General features: G+C 24.5%; 1 protein-coding gene and 1 long non-coding RNA gene across 3 annotated transcripts in view; both read right to left on the reverse strand.

The window, feature by feature from the left end:
- The window catches only part of LOC126903082 (dopamine receptor 1-like), a 131,715-nt gene that overhangs the window by 7,783 nt on the left and 98,407 nt on the right, over positions 1-25,525 (reverse strand). The window contains exons 2-3 of the mRNA XM_050681046.1: positions 5,682-5,787; positions 5,298-5,607 (exon numbers count right to left, since the gene is read on the reverse strand). Of these exons, the coding sequence (XP_050537003.1) occupies positions 5,298-5,607; positions 5,682-5,787 (416 nt within the window). The remainder of the gene's footprint in view (positions 1-5,297; positions 5,608-5,681; positions 5,788-25,525) is intronic.
- On the reverse strand, positions 2,131-3,666 carry LOC126903087 (uncharacterized). Of its 2 annotated transcripts, XR_007703416.1 has the most exons (4): positions 3,543-3,666; positions 3,000-3,470; positions 2,803-2,938; positions 2,131-2,724 (listed from the first exon to the last, which is right to left on the reverse strand). It is a non-coding gene; the product is annotated as an uncharacterized LOC126903087 (long non-coding RNA). The 2 variants fall into 2 exon arrangements; XR_007703415.1 differs by having other exon boundaries at positions 3,000-3,666.

Consider the following 25,525-nt stretch of genomic DNA (forward strand, 5'->3'; position numbering starts at 1 on the left):
CCAAAAATCAATTATATAGAATTAAAATATTAAAAATTAGAAGATCTTATTATAAATTATTTTTAGGATAACCTTTTAAAATATGCCAATTGGATTAAATAGTTCTTTTATTTATTTCTTACAAATCTGCACCCAACTCGTGTCAAACATATAAACGCTTTAAAATCCACTTAAAAATTCAACACAGCACGAGTTTATACAAAAGCTATAAAAAAAAAAAAATCTTGCATCTTACAATTATTTATATTTTTATATTAATATACTAATATGTATGTACGTTTGACTGTTGATTTGGCCTCATTGCTGTACTATAGTGTGTGTTTTGGAATAGAAAATATGCTTTACAAAAATCGACCTTAAGTGAAATCAAATACGTTTTTACTTTTATCACGTGAAAAAATCATACTAAACGATATTTTTCAAGTGGATTGTAAACGGCATACTATGTAAGTATGTATATTCAGTATTCTTCTCATTTTATTTTTCATTTATAATTTTGTTTACTCGACAATATTTATAAAAATGTAGTAGCTGCCTTTGAACCTACTGGTCCTTGAAATTATCTGATGCTAAAGTTTTTATATATATAAAAGTGCTTTTGTGACATGTAAGAAAATACTTAATGATTTTTCTAATTAAATAATGTATTATTGTTATTAGGTTAACCAGAACTCAAATTCTAATAAATCATCTTCAGTTTTCACACTTCTCTAGCAAAAAGAGCATTTTCAAATTCCTAATTCAGTTTAAGTATAAAATTTTAATCATCTTTTTAATTTTATAATACATTTGTTTTTTTAAATATAATTGTATTATTTTTTTTTTTTTTGACGTGAATCTTTTTTATTTAATTACACCATTTTGTTTACTAATATTCAAAGGCGTTTATATTATGATTTAAATGACATATTTGTGTTCATAAATCATATTAATTTTCACGAAATCATAAAATGAAACAGCAACCTTCAAATCTCAATGTTAATATTGTAAGTTATTCAATTCAACAAGATGGGGTTAATTGTAAGGTAATCTCATTAAATACAATAAGTTGCGCATGTCAAGTGAGATCAATATTGCTAAAATTAAATGTTTACAATTTAAATTTAACTTCAAGATAAGCGTAAACAATTATTTCTATACTAAAGGATTTAACAATATCAAAGCGAATAAAAAAAATTAACGTTTGCATCATTTAAAAATATTAGTTATTTCATGTTTTTATTTATAAAATCCATAAATAAATTATAATGATAAATATAAACCGTGAGAACATTACGTTCAGAATCACATTATTAATAGATAATATTTGTCTTATACTTTACCTTGAAGAAATCAGTCGAATGTCACAACTAGCTTCTCGTTGGTAAAATGTTTAATTTAAAAGCTGTTCTATAATAAATATTGTCATTTTTTTTATTAAAATAATTTTCTATTGTCATTGTTTTATCTGAAAATATACTCTCGGCTTGATATATGACATATACATCGTATATCAAGTCCAATATCTTTTGTCGGTAACATTATTGACACACGTGAAAGATACACGTTTAACAAAAAATAGTTAAATTTCAAATATTTTCTTTTTCGTGCAAATATTTATGTCAGATAAATAAATCTAGCCTTATTTTATTTATCAAACGTTAGGTAAGTTTATAAATTTATGTGAATGAAAATGTCGTTTTTTAGAGCTAACAATAGACCATAATAATGAAATATACATAGCATAATTTTATTTTCTATAAAAGGCACAACGCATGTAGGACATAAAAAAAATATATAGCATTAGGGCACTTATTAATATATAAAAAATATTAGTTTTCGAATAGTATACAAAAGGTTTGTAGTAATATTTTCAGAGAATTTATTTCGAAAATATATTAAATGATGTAAGTATACGTATTGTGTTATTTTGCGAACCAGAGAGTACTAAAATGTACCTATATAGTTTTAAGTATAGTTAAAGAGTTGATCCCGAGAAAGTATCATCTTATTATTTTTTATTTTGCAAATGCTCCGGTCGGATGTGTACACGGTTAAAAAGTATTGTAGAAGTTTTTCAAAAGTATTTTTTATATTGCTATTTNGTGTACACGGTTAAAAAGTATTGTAGAAGTTTTTCAAAAGTATTTTTTTAACTCACAACCAAATGCAATAGTAATAACAACAATAATTACGAGTTAACGAGAACTAAAAAATACAGCACAATCATTTTTATTTTATAAATTATTCACCGTAACAATTGCAATGATTATACGGAAAAATGTTTCAATAAGAACAATAGAATCGGATAAGGGTATGGAGAGTACTTCTTAAAGGACGAATAATATATTATGCGAGTATAGCCCTAAATTATGTTTTGAGCGAGCTGGTACGTTTTTTAAATGCAAATCGCGTCGTTCTGCTGATGACGGTTTCCTCTGGAGACAGTATTTAGCCTCATGGACAATCGCAAGAAACTTTTCCAACCGTAAGTACTCGCGAACAAGCTTACCGGCAATCTTTTCACGTCTAATGAATAAGAACATAACGAAAAAAATAAACAGCAACAGTGTCACTTTGTCGGTAGTTGTAAACGTTGTCGGAAACGCCAAAACGGGAAACAAACAGATCTTCAAAGACTCTTGATGTACAGCAATCACTTACTGTATAACTTTGTTACAAAACATTTGACGTTATTGAAGTGTAAACCGCATAAAATTTTTCTTATCGTGGGTTCAGATCCTGCTACAAAATCGTCGAAAAGTAGTTAAAAAAAAAGGGTTATCTGTTAATTTGGTTGGAAAATGATAGTCTTTATTATACTTCAACGAACTCGCCCTGGGTATGATCGTCATCAGTAAACGTTTGGCGAACGGCCAAAAATCCATTACTCTATTCTCTGTGCAGTATCTCCTTCAGCTTTTGATTTTAATAATACTATGACTTTAAATCCACAGAACTGTAATGAGGGAAAAAGATAATAATTTATAGCAAAAAATTCAATAATTTTATTATGTTACTGTATAATTATGTGCGTTTTCTGTAATGTTCGTAAACTTATCTTGTGTACCAACAGGCGACAGTGTTACTTGATGAGTTTTTAATGAAACTAAAAGTCATTATCGTCATGACAGACAAAATGCAATTTCTTTGTAATTATAATTTTAAATACATCATGATAATCATATTTGAATTTTAAAAACAATTAAAAATATTCTTACTCTTATTAGAATTTTTTTGTTAGATGTTATTTACAAATACTATAAATATATGTTAGATCAAAATATTAGTTTTAAATTGTTTGTTGAATAATAAAAAAATTACTATTTATACTTGTTTTATAGAACAATAAAGGGTAAGCGACTTTGCCTACAGATGACTGGGCTACTTGAAAAATTATACTGGGAAAAACTTGGCTCATTCTTATGAATTTTACATTGGGTACAAATTGAAGCTCTATTGATTTTTTATAATCTCCATTTCCCATATAGCTATATGGGACAATATAAAATAGATAAAGCCTCTTGAGCTTAAAACTCTAAAATTTGTTTACGACCACTTACTTAATTTTTATTTCCACGTGTACATATTCATAAAAACTTTTGAATTGTTTATTTTTATAAACATTTTATAAAAATCATTTAGTTTTGAGATACAATCCAGTTCATAAAATATGATTTACTTATGATTTTCATTTATTTTTTATATAAAATTCGCTTTTACATCAACATGAAATCATTAATGTTAAGAAATCATTAGTTATAAAAAAAATAATAGTGATTACAATAAATAAAATATTTTCTTCGATATTATTAGATTATTTTTATATATCATAACAGTATTAAAGAGACAAAATAAATTAATAATGAAGTTATTATTTTTAATAGATGCACTTAGTGTATTTTATATACAAATACCTTCATAGTCCTTTGTTTGAGAATTTTTTTATTATTCATCCTTACAATAAAAGGTTCTAGTCATGTAATTATTTCCTAAAATTTATTTATACATTAAGTTACATATTGGCTAATGAATTTTATTCGATTATTAAATAAACCGTTTTTTTCGGCTAAAACTCGGAATTGTTTAGTTTCGTAATTGGATTGATCAAACATAAACTTCTTATGAACATTGCGAGTAGATTGTTAGACTTGATTAACAACCAAAATTGATATAACATAATCGAAAGCCACAGGTTCGGCCCGTGACTTGTGTATAATCATTTTAGTGTGTTAAAATTCATCGCTAGTATCGGTAGGCGATACAGCCGTTGGATACAACTGATAGTGACGAGGTATGTATAACAACGATTTGAAGCCAATTACGCAGGAAAGTTGATGAACAAACGTGATTGGAATGGTAACCGCATTTGAGTTGTTCGTCTTCGAAATGAAAATGGATCCATCTCAATATTAGTTTGAAATTTATTTTGTTTTTCTAATAATTTATTAATTCCCAGTGCAAGTACAGACTGCCTTTTTATTTTTACTATTAAACAAACTTGTATTAAAAAATAATCTAAGTTTCAATTATTGTAGATTTATAATGACGATATCAATCCTGAATGTTAATAATATTTTTGCAGTATAATTTGTATCTTAAATTTAGGATTCATTTAATGTGCAAATCAAAATTTTCTAGTTACGTGTTTTCATACAATTACTATTTTTTTTTTTGCTTATCTATTTCTATTGTCTGTAAATATAATTAAAATATAATTGACATAATTTTTTCGAAATTCAACGGCATATCAATTGTAAACTTATTAATAATACTATATTTTCAAACTAAATTTGAAGAGAATATTATTTTAATGTTTCATATTGTTAAATAGTTCGAGTGTTTTATAGAATTATTAATTTATTATGCATAGCTACTTCAATATTTGTAAATATACGATTTTTTAGTCATTTTTGTGGCTTTTTTATAATTAAATATTTTTTTAGTTGTTTAACTTTTACGTAATATTTTTAATATAATTTTAAATGTACTTGATATGATTAAAACAATGCACATTTTTTTTAAGGAACTTTTAGCCGTTCTTATAATAATTTTGTTTTTAATAATAGGTAAATTTAATAATGTAGCAAAGAACTTAAGTTGAGTAAAACTGTATTATGTTTATTGTATTTTAAGTATTGTTAAGCAAAATTGGTTCAACAAGAGCTAATATTTTCTGGCAACAATTCGATTTTTTTTTCAACTTGTCGTTAAAGCTAAAAACACTTTTAGCGTGAAAAATCCTTTTTTTAATAATGCAAATTGTAATTATTATCAATAATGAGTTTTTGATTTTTAAATTGTCGTTATATAAATACCTGAGTGGATCTTTTATGTGAATGTATCTGTCTAAGGAAATAGCACACAAATTTAAAATAGACGCCGTGGAACACATAACATCAATAGCTATCCAGATATCACAAAATTTGGCACCAAACATCCAGTAGCCTCTCAAATCATTGATTAAAGCAAAAGTCATGACAAGAGCTCCGACAAAAAGGTCAGCAATAGCTAATGAAGCTAAAAAAAGGTTGCCAATCCGTCGCAGGCCACGGTCTGTGTAAATAGCAATACACACCAGTAAGTTACCGGCAATCGAAAGGAATATCACAACTACCAAAAATGAGCCTACATCAAAAATATTACCAGTATATTAGATACTATTTTTGTTAATAGTTACAGTGAATAAATAAACTATTTACCAATACAAAACAAAGATAATGTGGAAGGAGAACCTTCGATGTTCTCATCATATTCGTCATTTTCGAGAGTTTCATTATTTGATGAATTCGTTATTGACTGGCTATCCTAAAAAAGCAAAAGATAAAAATTAAAATTAAAATGACACTTTATTTACTATGGTGGAAATTAAATATGTGTATACAATTTTATACAAATTAAATATTATGAATTAATAATCAATAATATACAGGTAATTAATATGTTTTGAATCACCTAATTAAAAAAAAAAATTCTGTAAATATTTGGTATTTGAATAATATATAAAAAAATTACTTTTTTTAATTTATCATAAATATGCAAAAGAAAAAGTGGAACGCAATTTTTATTAAATGAATAGTCTAAATAGTATTTGCATTATAAATTTAACATGTTTAAATTAAAATTTTTGTGATTTTATATTCTATAAAATATTATGTAAATGTTGGTGCACCTGCGAACCAATGAAGCATAGCTATTGCTTAATAAGTTCTAAGTATGACTCTAAGTAGCATTTGGACTTGACACCCACATAAACAAAATGGGTTGATAACACACAAGGTTAGGTCAAAACGACTAAACTTGTTAAATAATATAACAAGGGTAGCCGACAAACGTGACATGTTGTTTCGCACGTGATGAAGGTATTAGAACGGTTTTTTGAGTTTTAAAAAATATACTAGTAGACGTAAAGTGAAAACTTTTTAGTTGCATGACGAAATGTGTTTCTTTTCCTGAGTCTGAATTTAACACCCAGGATAAATATGATTCATTACCAGTATTTCACTCTTCATAATATATTATACTGTTTATTGTTGTAGTTTGTATAAAAATACAACCAAGTATAGAGAATTATGATACAACCAGTCACTCTTTTTTATTGTAAAATTAAGTGGTGTAAAAATTATGACATTTTTAAGCTGAAACATAATAGGTACCAATATTGATTATTAGTCAAAATTATTTACTCTATATTGATTAAAATATATAGTATTTTAAATTAATATATACATATATATATATATATATTTATAATGCATATTATATATAATTATAACGTTGTTTAGATTGCGTTCTAATGCTGTGTAAAAATCGTTTTGGATGTTGAGTTCTGTTAAAATATTTATGTATTGGATACATTCTGTAATTATGTGTTTAGCGCTGTTCCATAAGTTTGATTTAAGTACTTTATTTGTTAAATGTTTATCGTATTTTCAATTTATAATTTTGTAATAAAAATTTTATTGAATTTTTTGGTGATTTTATTTAATAATAAACAACTAATCTACAATGATGAGTAAAATTAAAAATATTGAGAATATTAAATAAGTATGAGATATAAATAGAAAATATACAGTTAGAAGTTCACAGAAGATCACTGACTTCACGTTGTCTCAAAAGGCCTTAGCTTAATTAAAAATGATATCTTAAGAACGCAATTATCACAACCATAATAATTGACAAACTTTTTTTGTAAACTTGTTATTTTACTAGAGACATAATTAGTTTTTAAAAATGTTTCTTTAAAATAATATCTTACATCATTAAAATTAAAATTTTCGAGTTTTTATTTTTAAAAATTGAAATTTATACTTCCGTTTATTTTGCCAATTTTATTAAATATTTTATTTATAATAACAGAATGCAATTGTGCTTCAATATTCTAACAAGACATTTTATAATTTAATGTTTGATTTTTATCGTTAGTAGATTTTCTTTTTTTATTTAATACAATACTGTATTTACTATTTTAAATTAAATACTCAATATTTAATTTTAGAGCCGAAAAAATCCAACAAGTTTCGTAAAGTAGTAATGAACGAAAGCTATCTTAGCATCCAGTTAAGGAATTATTGTTTAAAATGAAGAAACGTTAAATTAAACATGCTCTTATTCAGGGTGTTAGTGAAAACTTAGTATCTTAGTATACTTAAGTGTTTTTCTTAGGAGACATACCTAAATTTAATGTTAATTTCAGAATTTCAGCATTACATTCGCCTAACATTTTTAATTAAAACAGAAAAGATTTTGGAAATGAAAATATACAAAACTCAGACCTACACTTAGTAACTAAAATTTATTTGGGGCTTAAACTTAATTTTGTTTATTTTTTTTTTTTTAACAATAAATGTAATTTTCTGAATTTGAAGAAATAGAAGCTAAACTATCAACCAAAGGCCTACCTATATATTAGTATAAATATACAGTTAAAGTAAATACGATAGAGTATCTAAAAATGTATATTTGATAAATAAAATGAAATAATTAAACATTAAAATAACGTAACCAAAAATTAGTTTCCATAAACACAATATTAATTAAATTTTTTGTGTATAATANTCATTTGTGGCAAAGTCAACACAATGTGAGCTGTAAACATTTGACCAATCACTATTAAATAGAGTATTATTTAATACATCAAAACTATATAGTTTTGTATATAGACTGTATAGTTAAACTATACAGTCATAGCAATTTATTAAAAGAAAAACTTATCATTAATTGGAAACTATAAAAAACTTAAATTATTCAGAAGTTAGAACTATATAAATAGCGATAATAAATCATAACTTTATTAAGGTATTTTATTTTATAACTTATAAACTTTTATAGAAGAGACCGCTCAAACAATTTTATTAGTATTCAGAGAGCCTATTTAACCTATAGCCTTTTCATCAACAAAAACCAATTTTACCAAGAATTTTCGAAAACCTCAAATATCGACCATTTTTGTTTATATCTTAGCTAAACACATTATATATTTATACCCCTAAGTATGAAATAATTGGATGATTCTGCTGAAATTCTTATTTTTTAAGATAAAAATGAATTTAACTGCAAAAAACTTAACAAAAAGAATTATTTTCTACTTAATATAGTTGTAAATATGAAATGTCATATGTTTTGTATTTAATTTAAATAACTAATTATTTTAGAAAAAGGAAATTCAGTTTTTATGATCGGCATCATAGTAAAAATATTATTTTCCACCATTAAAATTATAAATATCATTTGTATTTTATCTTTTAATAAAAAAATCATTTAAAAAAGTGTCAGCTTTCAAAATTCATTTACCACCACACCGCGTAACACTAAAGTATTAAATAGACAAATCCATTAAGTCTATTAATTATGATAAACTAACTAACGATTGGAGGAGTTAATTTCGGTCTATAGTCGGTTCATTGTAGTAAGATTGATTTTTTAATAGATTTACTATATAATATAACAGAGTATCGAAATACTCATTAACTATATTTTTATGATTATAATTGTGTAAATGTAGTACACGTAACTTAACGATAGAGAAAAACAATTGTTGATCTCCAAGAGTGTGCATTTTATTAAATTTTACATCGAGTACTAGAATACTCTTGAACAATGACTTTAAATATGATTATATTCATGTCCTAATAAAGATAAAATGTGTTTTATCTAAACGTATAAATGCATGAATCGAAAAACGCACATTTAGATTATTACTGGTAAAACATTCCCTTTTGAGTTTATTGGGTCATATGGGGTTATAGTAGGAAGTTGTTTGCTTATTGAATTATTTAAAAATTGTGTAGTACAGTACATTTCTGCAGATCGTATGTGGATTGCGGTGTCTGGTGCTAACGCAAACCGTTTCACTTACGATATGTATAACGTAGTAACGCGGTTCCGTCAAAATTTAATTAACAAGCTTTAAGTAAATCCGATTATACATCGGCTCAGAAGTGCATAAACAAAATTTAATCGACTACATACCAACGTGGTATGTAAAGTGAAATCAGATAATTTCTGTACTTGGTTAGTGTTTGAGATAAACTCATAGTTCCAATGCAAATATTTGAAACATGCTCATCTTCAATTTGTATCGAATATTGTCCAAGTAGTAATTTGTCTATTAGTAGATTCATCAATGTTATTTTCTATTTTTGTTTTCGATATTATAAAGTGTTCTAATATATGATTTCTAAGAAATATTACACGTTATAATACCATTAAAGTATCATACATTTAGTGTTTAGATAGATTTTGTGGAGTTCATCAAATTATTTAATGTAACCGAATTAAGTCATTAAACTTTCAGTAATATCAAGTGCGGAAGTAATCAATGTTGATCCTCTCTCTACTTCACGGTCCTCGCTAATATAAAGCTCGTACACACACACCCACACACATATATAAATGCGACCAAGTGTATGTATAGAGCGTTCATGTGAGATCGATGTATCTGTATGGTTAGTCATTTATTATTATTTTTTCTTTGCCGTCAACACTTCCACGAAAATTACATTCTGATATAGTACTAGACTGATGCGTTTCTTTTACGAGGAGACGTCACGACAGTAGTTAGATTTATTATACGAGTCAAAGTACACTTTTACACACAACTACATCAATGTGATACACTAATCCGCAGACATTAATTTTCACACATAAAAACTTAGGCGAATATTAAATTATAATGAAATTACATGCGAATCGTTCAATAGATAAATGAACATTTTTGCTTGACTCCTTTGTGACTCATACAAAAGAAAAAATCTCTCAATTTTACCATCGAAAAATTAATGATCAAAGATTTTCTTCGGAAATATTTTGTAATATAAATAGGTGCGTCAATATCCGTTCATCATAAATTACCCATAAACTTAAAAATCGGTAACATCACATTACTAAGTTTTTAATTCAGTTATTAAAATATTTGTACTGGCTGATGATGTGTTCAGAATAACTTAACAAAATTTATAATTGCATATAAGTCCTATCTCTACTTATAAAGTATAAGGAATTACGCTAAAAAGTAATTTGTAGTTGACGAATCTAATATATGTGTAACTAAAGTAGACCAAAATTATTTTGCTTGGAATTTAATATTCATGATAAACAGATCACATTATAAATATAAATCAAGTCATATTTTCTTAGCGCATATTTTGTCGAAAAACGGTTATCCCACAAATTTCTATTAATAACGTTTACATATTAATAATTATTATAAGTAATAGTAATTATTGTTATTTTTTAAATATTAGCTAATATAAATAAAAAATTACCATCAGCCAATTATTTTATTATATTTATTTTTGTTTCTTTGTTGTTTTATTAATATGATAAATTATTTTATCTAATAGTTTAATAATAGTGTATTGGTAGAATTGTCTAATATGACAATTTTAGCTTCGATGCGGAAATGAGTAAGTATTAGTTTAATGGTGGTGAGCGTTTTTTTATGTTTGTCCATAAATATTTTCACCTCTCAATGAACCGATATTAATCTAATTGAACTAAATTTAATATAGTAGCTGAAAATTGAAAAAAAATTCCTCAATTTTAGAAATTTAGAAAAGTATTTCAAAATTACGTTATCGTGAAAAACGGCATTGTCAAAAAAAAAACATGTTCTGCATTTTAAAACTCTTTATTTAAAACAAACATTTTAATAGGGTATACTAAATAAAATATTCTTTCTTTGAGTATGACTTTCTGACTATCCAATGATAAACCTAAGTACAGGAAGGGTTCGAAAATGACCACTCGCACATATATAAAACATTTTTTTTATCTAGAACTTTAAAAATGTTCCAGAAGGTCTAAAAACTTCTAACCTATGTCAAATTAAAACTTTTGAAATGTACTACAATATTAAAAAATAAATTGCACGACGATTGTTCTTCTATGAGAAATTGACTGTCAAAGAAAAGACAAATCGTAACTCCAAAAAAAAAAAACAATCATCTATGTTGCGTCCCCACTGCTGGTTTCTTTTTCATTGTCATTAGTTTGATAGTACGATTTATATCAACATGAAAGGTAGGTAAGATGAGATATAAACAACTAGTAAAATATTTGGTAACATTTTAACTTGAGATGTTCTAAATAGTAAATACATATGTATTAGTCTCGAGTCTTTGTATCTGACAATTACCCGAAGACTGAATGTACTCGGCACGTCTCTAATTTAAATGTCTTCTTAAACATTTTTGGAATGTTCGATAGTCGAATCTTTTTCTTCTCTTCCTCGTCTTAATCCCAACTACTTAGTGTCGGCCTCCATTATTTTAAACTTCCACTTGATACAATTTCCCACATCATCTATGTTCGATAATCGAATAATTCAAATAAACTTATTGATACAGTCACTGTGGATTGACGTCCGGTCATTGAAAATGTAACGGAAATCATATGAAATAAGAGCAAACCTTACCTTATTTGCACTTTATTATGATGCAGATGTTGATACACATTTATGTAGAGTGATAACGTGATGTACGGCTGAGCACGATATCGTGTCACTATATAAGTTTACTTGCAAGTAGCAGACTATATAAGTTTGATATGATAAATTAAAAATATTTTTGTAAAATTTCTGATTAATTCTTTCAATATTATTATTGTAAATATTTTATTTTACTTAGGAATCAACTGTACATGAAACATTGAAAAATGACATACTGTGGATAAAAATTTAATATATTATGTAACTTATATTAATTGTAAATTATTATATAGTAATACGCTTTTGGCAATGTCATTTTTAATAATTCCCAAAGTTATTTTGAAATTATTATTTTTAAGTTCAACATTTTAAATAAATTACTTCTGTTTATACATGTAATTTTTTTTTGCAATAAGTGATGTAGAATTTTCTTATTTTGTAAACATACCAATTACATTTTTCAATAAGATTAAAAAGTTAATACCTGAAATACAAGAGTTCTATTTAGATTACACTATTATAATGTTTTTTTTATACACCTACGTGATTAAAAAAATAAAACACGTCCAATTACATTGAAGTAACATTTTATTTTGGCAAAAGAAAAGGTTATTTTATTTAGTAGTTTTTATGTTTGTAGTTTTATAAGACTATTTTAAAATGCCACGTGGTAATAATAAAAGTAGTATGAGATTTTCACCTTTCGGTAGTCAGATAAAACTTGCTTCTTTAACGTCATAAAAGTTTTCCAACTTCGAACCGAATTCAATAGTAGTCTGTATTTATTAAAAAAAAAAGTATATATTAAATTCAAAATCTGTTTCTGTTAGTATTGACGAAAGAAATTCTGTGTATAATTTTATACTCTACTAAACATTGTGCATATCATAAAATATGAAAAATTCACTGCGAAATCAATCGGACGTAGTTTCATATTTACAAATAAGTAATAAGAATTTTATTATGCATAGAATTGTTTTAACTTACAGTTTTTGTTAATTTTTATTTTTAAGTAATATAAAGTTTAGGAGTTTACGTTTTCTAACTTTTGGCATAATACCAAAATAGGACGTCTTTTAATTGTTTCCCAGACGACTTCAATTATTTTCATTTTCTTTTAACCATAAAAATGGTTTATATCTGACCTAAATTTTAACTTTTTAATTCTAAACACAAATCACATATCCATTTGGTAACTGTAATGCATTACAACAAACATCTCAGTAAACATTTTACTTAGCATTATTAATTTTTTGAATGAATAAAACAAGTAATTGTATTGAATTTATCAATAATAAGAGCCCTAATTCCTGAAGGTTTCTATGAGCCTATAAATACACCCTTGAGCACATTAAATAAACACGTTTATCACCATAAACATGATCTATCAAAATATTTGTTCATACCATAATTATCAGGATTGTTATAAAACATGTTTTTGTAAAAATAATTTTGTTTAAAATGTAACGATAATTTTTATCACATTATTAGATATTTAAAAATTAAGTACAATAAAAATATACATAAGTTTTCATACATCACTGACAGGAACTTATTTACTCAGAACCTTTTAATTTTATACAATTAAAGCATATTAATTATATTTTTATGAATTATATGATCTTTTAAAATGATATTGCTATTAATTTAAATGTAGCTAAATTATTAACTAATTTAGCTACGTTTTTCTGTAGAGTTTGAAATTTTTCATAAAATGATTGACAATGTACAGGAGAACAATATCAATACATTTAATTTTAATTAAATTACAATGCCGAGTACACACATAATCTAACTTCTTATATTATATTGAGATGATATTTTAAAAATGTTTATACTATTTAAAAAATCACAATTAAATATTTTTAATTTACAAAAAAATCATTTTTACTTATATAAATATAGAGGTATTGACTGTAGAAATATAGTGCATTTGACGTTTGGTTTTGTTGTGTTTTAATAACTGAGATTATAATTGTATGTACACAATTTACTCAAGGTTTCATTTTAACGATTGATAGTACTCGTGTAAAATTCTAGTGATAAATTTAGAGAGTACGAAAGGTCATCATGAGTAATTAATTATTTAAAGTGCAGTTGGTTTGTTGGTCAAAATATATTGTTCTTGAATAATGTGCGTGCAGTATAATAATTAATATCACCTGCCTCTCATTCAATATCCGTACATTATTGTCTTAATTTGTATACGATGAGAATAAACACGGTTCTTAGTTTTGGGCATAATAGAAAGCATCGTGTTTATCGCTAACTTGATTTATCGTATGCCTGGCCAAGGCTGAATAACCTGAGAACCAAAAACTTTTTTCAACCATTTATTTCGGTAGGTTTAATACAGAATAATGAGTTGACCGATCAAGGAGTTTTGAAAACTATGATTGCATAAGAGATAAATGAGCGCCAGTTGAAAGTTTACATATTAAATTTATCCGGGAAACAGAGTAACAGACTGTGGGTGTGTTTGAAAATACAGAGGGTGCCATGAACCAAACCCCATTCCAGTTCTCTCCTTTCCTTACCTCAGACAGTCTGATTACGAATGAAACCTTTCGGCAATGCAAAATTTTCCTTTACTTAAAAACATATTAACGCCTACTATAGTTTAAAAATAAAATATTATAATGACGTTTAAAAAATATTATTGGATTGCTGTGTAGTTGTTATGAAAATAAAATTTATTTTTTCAATTTTTCATAAAATCATATTAGCATTATCGGTACTTGAGGAAATATTATAACGTTATCTTTTAGCTATTACTCAAAAAACAAAACTATTTATAATTTGACTTGATGGCAAATATTTTAAATTCCTACTAATTTTATAGAATGATGGACACAATTTGTACTGCTCCGAAACNTTTTATAGAATGATGGACACAATTTGTACTGCACTGAAATCAAAAAATCTGCACAGGAGTTTTTCTCGATGTCGCTCAGGCTTTTGATTCGGTATGACATTTTAGACTAGTCTATTGTTGATTACACTTAACGTGATAAAATATCAAGCGTCTTTATATTTATTATTCATAACATACTTTTGAATAGATAAAACTTTTGAAGTTTATTTAAATTGCTGTTTAACACAACTTTATGAGTGTATGTATTTTTGAGGTTTAAGGCAATGATTTATTTAGATTTATTGTATGGAACTTAGATGCTCAGCTATTCAACTAGTTGTAAAGAAAAAACCAATATCATTTTGCAAATTACAATCAGTGACTCGGTTTAAAAGTAAAAAAAAACTAAATCATGAAATAATTGATGGCGTTAGTAGATTAAGGTGTTAACTGACATTATTAAAGTTTTTCAGGAATGCTAACTAAACATTAATGATAAATTCTTCTAATAATACCTTTATCAATTTATGAAATCTACAACCATGAATCAAAATATATTTCAGACTGTTTAATGTTTTTATAACACTATAACATATTTCTATTTATGAAATAAAATGCATTTCGAAAAAATATCATTTGTCATGTTTATCCATCGACCACTTTAACTGTAATAATAACACTTTTATACGAAGGTGGGGGAGGAAGTGTGGCCGAGAAAAGTCTAATGATATAAATAGTTTTTCCATGCCACACTATCAGTATAAATTTAAAAATCGTCATAACTTCTGAAGTACAAGTCCAAAGTTTGTTATCGACCTGTCATTTTCTTAATTAGATTATTTGTTATTTTATAAGTTAGTCAAATATGTATGTAAAAGGGTCGGCTTGACCTAGAGAGTAAAAATTTATATTTCGGCCCATAGGGTTCTGAGTTCACCTTCTTCTGTAGCATATTGAATTTAGGAAATAGAAGGATGTAAAACTTATTATAATTTTATTTAGTCAAATATGTATATTACTATTTAAAAAAAAAGTTGACACTTCTTTAAATATTAAGGGATGATATTAAAAGTAACAAATATCAAAAATGATATGTAATTAAAAAAAAATTATTTTTTCAGTATTTATTTATTCTGCGAGTAATTGAATGATTGATCATAAATTGATTAACTTGTATACAAAGTGATTCGCTAAGGATAAGACACTCATTTTCACTGAAAAAATTGAAAATTATAAATCTTTCTGAAGGAAAATACTGTTTGATACAAAAATGTGTAGTTAAGTAATTTTTTATGTTCATTCGTTCGGGGATAAAAAACTTTAAATTAATTTTCTCAAATGAAAACTCCTATTTTTAAATTGATAATATGATAGAAAAAAAATATACTCACGATTTTGTTCTTATAGAATTTGTTATCCGATCAACCATTAATTTTTTTAATTGTTTAGATTAGGATTTAAAATAGATATTTATCGCTAATTTGGTTTTTGTAATAACAGAGGCAACAATAAACTGTTACAATGGATTATAAATTATTTTTATGGAGTTGTCAAACATTTTTGTACACTGGTCGTTTTTACAATGTATGATATTAAACTTATATTGAATATAATATAACGTGTCTATTAATCGATGACTTCTGTATACAAAAAAGTAGAATAACAATAGGAATTAGGTTTAAAAACAATAAACTTTAACACGCTGAAACAGATGAACGATTGATGGGATAAAAAAAATTATAATAACAAAATTATTTGTAAATTTTTTTCCAATAATATTATCAAGATAAAAATAGGGATTCTCATTTAAAAATAATAAAATTAGTATCTTATCCTAAATAAATCACTCAGTATATACTATTATATACTGTCATTTAAATGTTCAAGTAATGAATTAATTAATTACAACTTATATTATTTTACTTTAATCAAAAATTGATAGAATATGCTTTAAAGTCTACCTACGTATAATAAAACAACTTTCATTTTATTTACTCATACATTAAGAATCACGGAGATCTAATTAAAATTATTTTAAATTCGAACTTGTTGAAAAATATTTGATATTTTAAATAAAATTCAAACTGTGATACATATAATTTAAACAATGAAATTCAGAGAAATATTATATACGCATTTGTGAACTAGGATTGGATTTATTTCAAATAAAATAAGCGTAAAACAGCTGAACTCTGAGCATAATTTGTAAAATCAAATGCGCATTCTTGATTTTACAACTTTGACCTTCTAGTAATCAATCAGGTACATCTGAATCTTTTCTATGGACCTCAAGTTCTAACACCTGCTTGTTTTCAATAAATAATTTTTACCTGCAAACCAAGTATTTAAGAAATAAATATTTTTTTGTTTTGTTAAATATCTCTAAACATTATTTTTATGATTTATTTTATTTTTAACCAATATTTATTGTATTAAATGTTTTTGTTGGAACCTTGTTTATCATTTCGAGTTTAGAAAAAATGATGACTTTACTAGAAATAAATTTTTTAAGTCCGCTAAGTAGTAATGATTAGCAACTTTTTGATTTTTTATGTTTCTTAAGCGTTCTTTGAACTAGACCCCTATGTTTCTTTTGTTTGTTATATGTAACTTTCACATTGTATTTTTAAATACCCGCTGTCCCCTTTGTTCTACTTTATTTTTAGGTTTACTTAAAAAATCTTTTAAATTATTATTCATAGATATTACTGTAGGAAAACCAAAATTGTTAAAATTTTAATTAGCCTATTCGAAATGCTTGGATAATATAAAATAAATGACCTAATTACGTTTTGTCACCCCACAGTAGTGGATGTACTAACGCCCTTTTTTCTTTATTCTACTTTTTAAACAAATTAAAAATTTAATAGTTATAAAGACCATAATATAAGGTAGACAATAATTATGTTTAAAAATGAGAATAATTCAATTAATTGGAATCTTGGCTTACTGCAAAATTTATAATTCATTATAAATTCAAAATGTGACAATCGACTAGATGATAAAATCACTAGGCAATAATATCACTAATATTATATGACTTCTAACAACATAATATGTTATATATTATATAACCTCAATATTTTTGCAATGATTAAAAACTAGAAAATATCCATAGTTTTATTTTTATAGGTCATTTAAAAAAATGTATTTCATTACTCAATTTCTAAGTTAATTCGAAGTATTAATAAAGAAACATAGGCAATTAATTGTAAAGGATTTGAAATTTCACGTGGCATTATACCAATTAAACTTTAAAAGATTAAGCTTTGGTTTCTTTTATACTCAATGTATCAGACAACCACGTTTTTACTCATGAATAGTGTCACCTGTCTAGTGTAGCTTGTTGCTGTTGATGGTAAATAATAAATCATTTGTCTTTTTGGGCCGCTCTTAGAAAATACATACGATTGTTGTTAAGTAAAACAGTAATTATTAAATGTATAGAAACATTTTTTGTTAATGTAAATGACAATAATTTTATATTGAAACAATAGTCTTTCAATATCATGTCTAGAATAATATAATAAAATTATATAAGTAATTTATTAAGAAGTATTATAATATTTTTTAACTAGCAGATTATTATGAACTTCCAGTAGTTGCACTGAATCATGTTTTAGTTTATAAGGAAAGAGATGTTTGAAAAATGTTGAGTAAAACATGTATTTCATATACTTTTGTGTGTAATAAAATGTTTTATGCAATTTTAAACCAACATTATCTATGTAAGTTTTCGTATATAAATTAAAAATATTTTAGATTGAAAGAAAATTCATTAAATACTGTTTATTGATGAGTGAAAATGCCTTTTATCCGTTGAAAAGCTGAGACTTTTAGTAAAGGTAAGTAAGTATACATCACTTTTATAATTTTAAATTCTAGATTAAACTTTCCGATGAGTATAAATTGATAGAAAAATGTTTTTTTTTAATTTGATTTTGCCATTTAATAAATATCGTAAAAATATTGAGGAAATACACCTCGTTTTATCATACTAATGATATCGAGATGCCTATTATAGTCATCATTATTATTAGGTGGTGAAACGGTGTGTTATTAATAATTACTATTATGCGGATACTACACCGTCGTTTATTTTCCTTAATGGTATAATAAATATTATCATTTTCAGAGGGCTTTAAAGAAAACAAAAGCATGTATGTTAGTCTTCCGAAATTTTGTTTTTAGTTAACTAATTTTCATTGTTTTGAGGACAGAAATAATTATAAAGGATTTGAGACCATATTGATTTATGCTATAAATATTGTAATTTTCAATAACAAATTTACCTTTTATGATAACTATCATTTTAGCGCTATTTTATTAGCAAATAACAATTTATCATTTTTCGACGTTAATGTTGTCGAACTTCGAATATTTCGTAGTAATTATATGGGAAGATACAATACGATACTGTAACAATTTTAGCAAATTATATTACTAAAAAAATATTATTCACTAACTTATACGATGTGTGTACAGAATATTAAAGATTTTCTAAAAAATTGACAATTAACTATAGTAGAAAACATGTACAAAACATTAATAATATATTTTAATGTATTTATATGGTTTCTTTGGAAAACAAACTTTTAATTCATTTTATTAAATTAATAAACAAAAAATTATATCCCTTGCATTCTAAGCGCCTCATTTAAGTTTATGTTTCACGGTTTACACTTCCTCCTAAATGATAAAGTAACAAAACTCATAACTTAAAACTGTTGACTCTCAACAAATAACTAGTTGACAATTCGAAATTCTTGAAATTTAAAGCATTATTATTTACTCTAGTGTGAATCCTGGTAAAATAGTTGATTCAAAACCTAATACGCTTTACTCAGTTTATATGAATTAAACCATTGGAAATGAAATGTTGTTTCATAGTTTAAATTCATTTTGAATTGATTTAAACAATGAAATCATTTTCTTTGCAATACAGATTGGTCAATATGTTTTAAATCTGAGTATAATTATAAAAACTCGATGAGTGACAGGCATTGATTTAGTAAGTTCATTATTTCACATAATCGAGTATATCAAATTCTATAAAAATAAAGAATACAGATACATAATTCACATTGTGTGTTAAAGTTACGAAATATCTTTGAGATAACTAAAGTATTATTTTTACTCGTGAAAATTAATCAAAATGGTTCAACATATGCGTGAGAAAGTAACAATAACTTGGTTTATTTCTATTTATCTTTTATCTTATTGATGAAAAAATATTAGCTAAAATTTTTTTCAGTGTCCGTATAAGAAATTGATATTCAATTTAAATTAAATTAATTAATTTGCTTACATTATATAACAGACATTAAAATTTGAATTTTTAAATAGAATTATTTATTATTATTATGTTATTCGTGTACATAACAATGCGTAATAGAGAAACTAATTTAAAAAAATAATAATATATTAAATATTGGCATTAGATACATACTACTAAAATATTTCTATTATTCCAAAAATAGAAATTATTCACTGGGAATAATATTATTGATCGAATATTAATTTTTACTTGAATTATATAAATTATTATTTAGTTTATATAGTTTGCTATCGTTGATAAAGTAAAATGCTAATAAAAATTCATTTTTAAAACGGTGTGGACCGTGTTTTTAAACTTCTCTAGCAAAATATATGTAAAAATATATTAAACTGAGGATATAATCTTTGTCTGTCATAATATTTAATAATACACTTTGTTCTTGTACATTGTAATCAAATACTAAACTCATTGTGTCATGTTATATATGAAAAAATTAATGTACCTATGATGTATTTTTCTAATTTATTGTGTTAAGAATACAAAAACTTGATTGATCATTAAGCACCATTTTAATAAAGACATATAAAAACATTACGTCATTATAGTGAGGTAGAAATTTGTTTCAAATTACTTTCATTGAAACGGTGTTGCTTTTTTAATATTTATAAAATTTAAACATGTAATATTAAGGCTAAAATAATAAGTTGTAGACATTGTTTGTTAACAACCAACTTTTGTAAATAAAATGTTTTATAGTTTTTTATGTATAAATAAATAATTCATCCAATACAATTTAAAATATTTATTCGTGTATTTTATATTTTATTTTTACATTTATAATGATATACTTTTTATTTATCTAACCTTTTATATTGATTTCATATTTATAATTCTACCTTTACAACTCACAAATATTATAAGATGTATTTGGTATATATTTTATACATAAAATCTGGATATATTTAATTATTAATTTAGATAATAAATTATAACTTTTGCAATTTTTAAAATTAAAAATTCATTGGTAATAATGTTTATCGATTATGACTACCAAATTCGTAGTGATAAATTTAGATAATAAATAAAATGATTAGGTTTGTTTTTTCCATTGTATTTATTTTTAAAGTCCTCTCTGAAAAGCTATGGTTCTGTGAAAGAGGATAGAAAAATCTGTATAGCTCACCGTAGTAGAATCGAGATTCAATACCTACAAAACGATGGTATTGCATAATTTTATTAAACTTTATAATTACACTTACACTTAAAATTTTTTAGTTTAATTGTAAATAGTTCTGCTTACACATATGTTCAATTAAAATGAACATAGCTTTTTATTGACAAAATTCGAATATTTCTTAAAACTGATATTTTTGTAATTGGCTATTATCTTTGGAAAACTTATATGTCTGTCCTTCTATTGACCAACTATGATATAATTGAACAAAACCATTTTTGCTACAAGTTATTAAAGTTTAAAGTTTTTAAGTGTAAACGCAATATAAATAGATGAAACTCAATGGTCACTTTTGTAAAATCTAGTAATAACTTTGAAAAGCTTTCAAAGTTATTACTTTTAACTTTGACTGTCTTTTTAACACATAATTTTTCATTAAAGCACACATATGTCTTAAATATGATTTATACTTGTTTAGATTTTATACATTTTGTCAGATAACTTCTTAAGATTAAATAAACGAAAATTTTTGGCCAATGAGTGAGAAATTATTACGATAAAATCATATTTATAAAAAGTAATTCGTAATTTTATCTTGATTTTTTAAATTAAAATGTAAAATTCAATTATAAGAATTGTAAAATTTTAATTTTTTTAAATTACTAATACTCACTAGAATAATTAAGACTAAAATTATTGGTACCTTATAACATTAAATAAATAAAGTACAAGTTAATAAAGAGTATAAACTGTTTTATTTGAAATGATCAGTTTATTTACTTTGTTGACTATAATTTATTTTTAATACACTGAATCAAACAGTTTTAAATACAAGAACAAGAAAATAAATGATTTTCTTCATTGGTTTTTTATTCTATTTTTATAAATATATATTAGCATCATTGAGTTGGGCAATTTAGTAAAAAACGAGGAAGCCATAGCATCCAAAAGGAAATCCATTGGTCGATAACTAAATACGCTATTTCTAAGTGCGGGTTTTTTCTTTTTTTTTTTGTGCATTCAAAGTATAATAGATTTTCTACTATTTATCTGTTAGAAGCAAAACCTAAAAAACATGGATAGTAGATATATATTTTTTTATCCGTGCCTAAAAACGGCCTTTTCTTTTTCTCCGTCTGTCCAATGCTATTAGGATAAATACATTTTTGAATAATTACTTTCTTACATCAATGTTAAATGTCAAAAACTTAATATAATTCATAATTATAATTGTTATATAATTAATTGAGCTAATTACATGCATATATTGAACAAAAATATATTAGTCTAATTATGAAATAACGAAAATTATTTATTGTATTCAGAAAAAATTTAAGATTTTCAAGGCGTTTTTTATTTTAAAATTTAAGTAAAGATTCCATTATGCTATATTTATGATTTTTGAAAAGCATTTAAAATTAAATTTAAAAATATCCTGGCTACCACCAGGATTTGATTTCATTGTGCTGAAATATTTAAACTTTCTCATCAACATGTAAAGCTTTTCAAAAAGAATGTTAAAGATAAATGTCATAATAAAAGATAAATAGAGTAATGTATGAACTTGATTTAATGATATGTTGTTATAATCTTCTTTTGCTAGTAAAATTGTTATTATTTATTAAAATGTTTTCATGATTGGTGTTATAGCGTTGAAATAAAACACGATTATTTATGTTTGTATGATATAACTTTTATTAAAAATGTATTAAAAAATGAATTGCAGAAGTAGAATCGGAGATACATATTTGAGAAGCTTTTAAATTATAAAAAGAAAGAAACCACACTATTTATGATAATATAACTATCTCTATTAAATACTTATGGTTTACAAGAATATCTACAATGAAAATTATGCATGCAAACTAAAATGTCAAAACTGCGATTATCCCCAATTGCGGGTACTCGACAGTCAACCTTCATCAAATAAATATTCTTTATACAAAATACCTTTGATGAGATTAATATACGATTTTGATAAAATTGTATTTGAATTTATATAACAAAAACTTAAAATAAACTTTTANCTTAATATAATTCATAATTATAATTGTTATATAATTAATTGAGCTAATTACATGCATATATTGAACAAAAATATATTAGTCTAATTATGAAATAACGAAAATTATTTATTGTATTCAGAAAAAATTTAAGATTTTCAAGGCGTTTTTTATTTTAAAATTTAAGTAAAGATTCCATTATGCTATATTTATGATTTTTGAAAAGCATTTAAAATTAAATTTAAAAATATCCTGGCTACCACCAGGATTTGATTTCATTGTGCTGAAATATTTAAACTTTCTCATCAACATGTAAAGCTTTTCAAAAAGAATGTTAAAGATAAATGTCATAATAAAAGATAAATAGAGTAATGTATGAACTTGATTTAATGATATGTTGTTATAATTTTGTTTTGTTAGTAAAATTGTTATTATTTATTAAANTTTTGCTAGTAAAATTGTTATTATTTATTAAAATGTTTTCATGATTGGTGTTATAGCGTTGAAATAAAACACGATTATTTATGTTTGTATGATATAACTTTTATTAAAAATGTATTAAAAAATGAATTGCAGAAGTAGAATCGGAGATACTTATTTGAGAAGCTTTTAAATAATAAAAAGAAAGAAACCACACTATTTATCATAATATAACTATCTCTATTAAATACTTATGGTTTACAAGAATATCTACAATGAAAATTATGTATGCAAACTAAAATGTCAAAACTGCGATTATCCCCAATTGCGGGTACTCGACAGTCAACCTTCATCAAATAAATATTCTTTATACAATATACCTTTGATGAGATTAATATACGATTTTGATAAAATTGTATTTGAATTTATATAAGAAAAACTTAAAATAAACTTTTGACCAGTTAATAAAATAAAACAAAAATAAATTAAAAGAGAATTCATTGATAATAAATATATTAATGTATTTTTATCTGGCAAATAATTATTGTTAGACAATATGGTAATAGATTATTAAAATAGTGATAGTAACCAGAAAAATTTATGTTTAACTTATTTTTACATATATCTTAATCTTCAATAAAATTTTGATTAAATCAGTAATTTATACTGTACAACTTTATATTTAAAGTTTTATATACATTGACCTAACAATAACTTTACAATAGTGTACAATATTTCTTGTAATCCATGTTTAAATATTATTGATAATAATTAATCATTTGTACCTTTACATTATTGCACGTCAAAGTGAACACACGGCCATATTCTATTCACTTTTCTCTCAGCATATGAATTTATAATAACAATATTTACTTCATAAAGTGATCAATTCTTATTATATACTTCATAAATTTTAATCAAATTTTAGATTCATTTACTTTAGGACAATATCATAATTATATCTATTTAAATTCTCGGTGATTTTCGATAATTATTCATGCAGACTATATGAAATTATAATAGGATTAGATTGAATTCTCAATCTTATGACGTTTAATTGTTGCATTATAATATTTGAAACAATAATTTAAAGTTGTTGAAACATTAAATGACAAATTATCTTTTTGAGCATTTTAAAATAGATACTATAAAATTTATGTCTCTAACTATCAAATTTCAATTTTATTAAAAAATAAATATAATTAAAAATTATGAATCAATCAAACTTGTCTATTACTTTAAAATAATTTTAATACAAAATATTGAAATCTATTATATAATAAGCGCGAATAATAAATGGCTGGAATTGGAAAAAGTCTCAAAAAAGGAAAACAACCTCATTTTTTCTTGAAATTTCATCGGTGAACATTTGCTACAAAGCATTTTATGTTAGTGATTTTAATTACTATCAGATTTCATTCAATACTAAAAATCTAATTTGAATCATTGGCTTTCAGTTCCAAAATACTCAACCCGACCTTGTTTATAATAATAAAATAATACTAACAGTGATAATTTAGAATATGATATTAGTCTAAAAATAAAACGCCAGTCATCAATATTTAACAATTTAAAAAAATGTGTTCTAATTTTTGTAATAATATAAAATTGTATAATTTGAATATTATTATTTATAAATGTCATTTGATATAGCATACATTTTTTTTTATATATACTTATGTTAGACACCTTTAAATTAACACTATAGTTTTGTTTCAAAAATATTTGTTCCATAAAATTTACTTAGATCTTAGTAGTTTCATTGTTAATTGATGAAGTATACTATTTCAATGTTAAGTTAACATTAACACAACAGTTAGATTCAAGTAGAAATGTGGTTGCATCACTTATTATGTTACCCTTGGGACCAATAAAATATACCCTTTAT

Source organism: Daktulosphaira vitifoliae, unplaced genomic scaffold (genome assembly GCF_025091365.1).
Source record: "Daktulosphaira vitifoliae isolate Bord-2020 unplaced genomic scaffold, ASM2509136v1 Scaffold_3, whole genome shotgun sequence".
Taxonomy (NCBI): Eukaryota; Metazoa; Arthropoda; class Insecta; order Hemiptera; family Phylloxeridae; genus Daktulosphaira; species Daktulosphaira vitifoliae.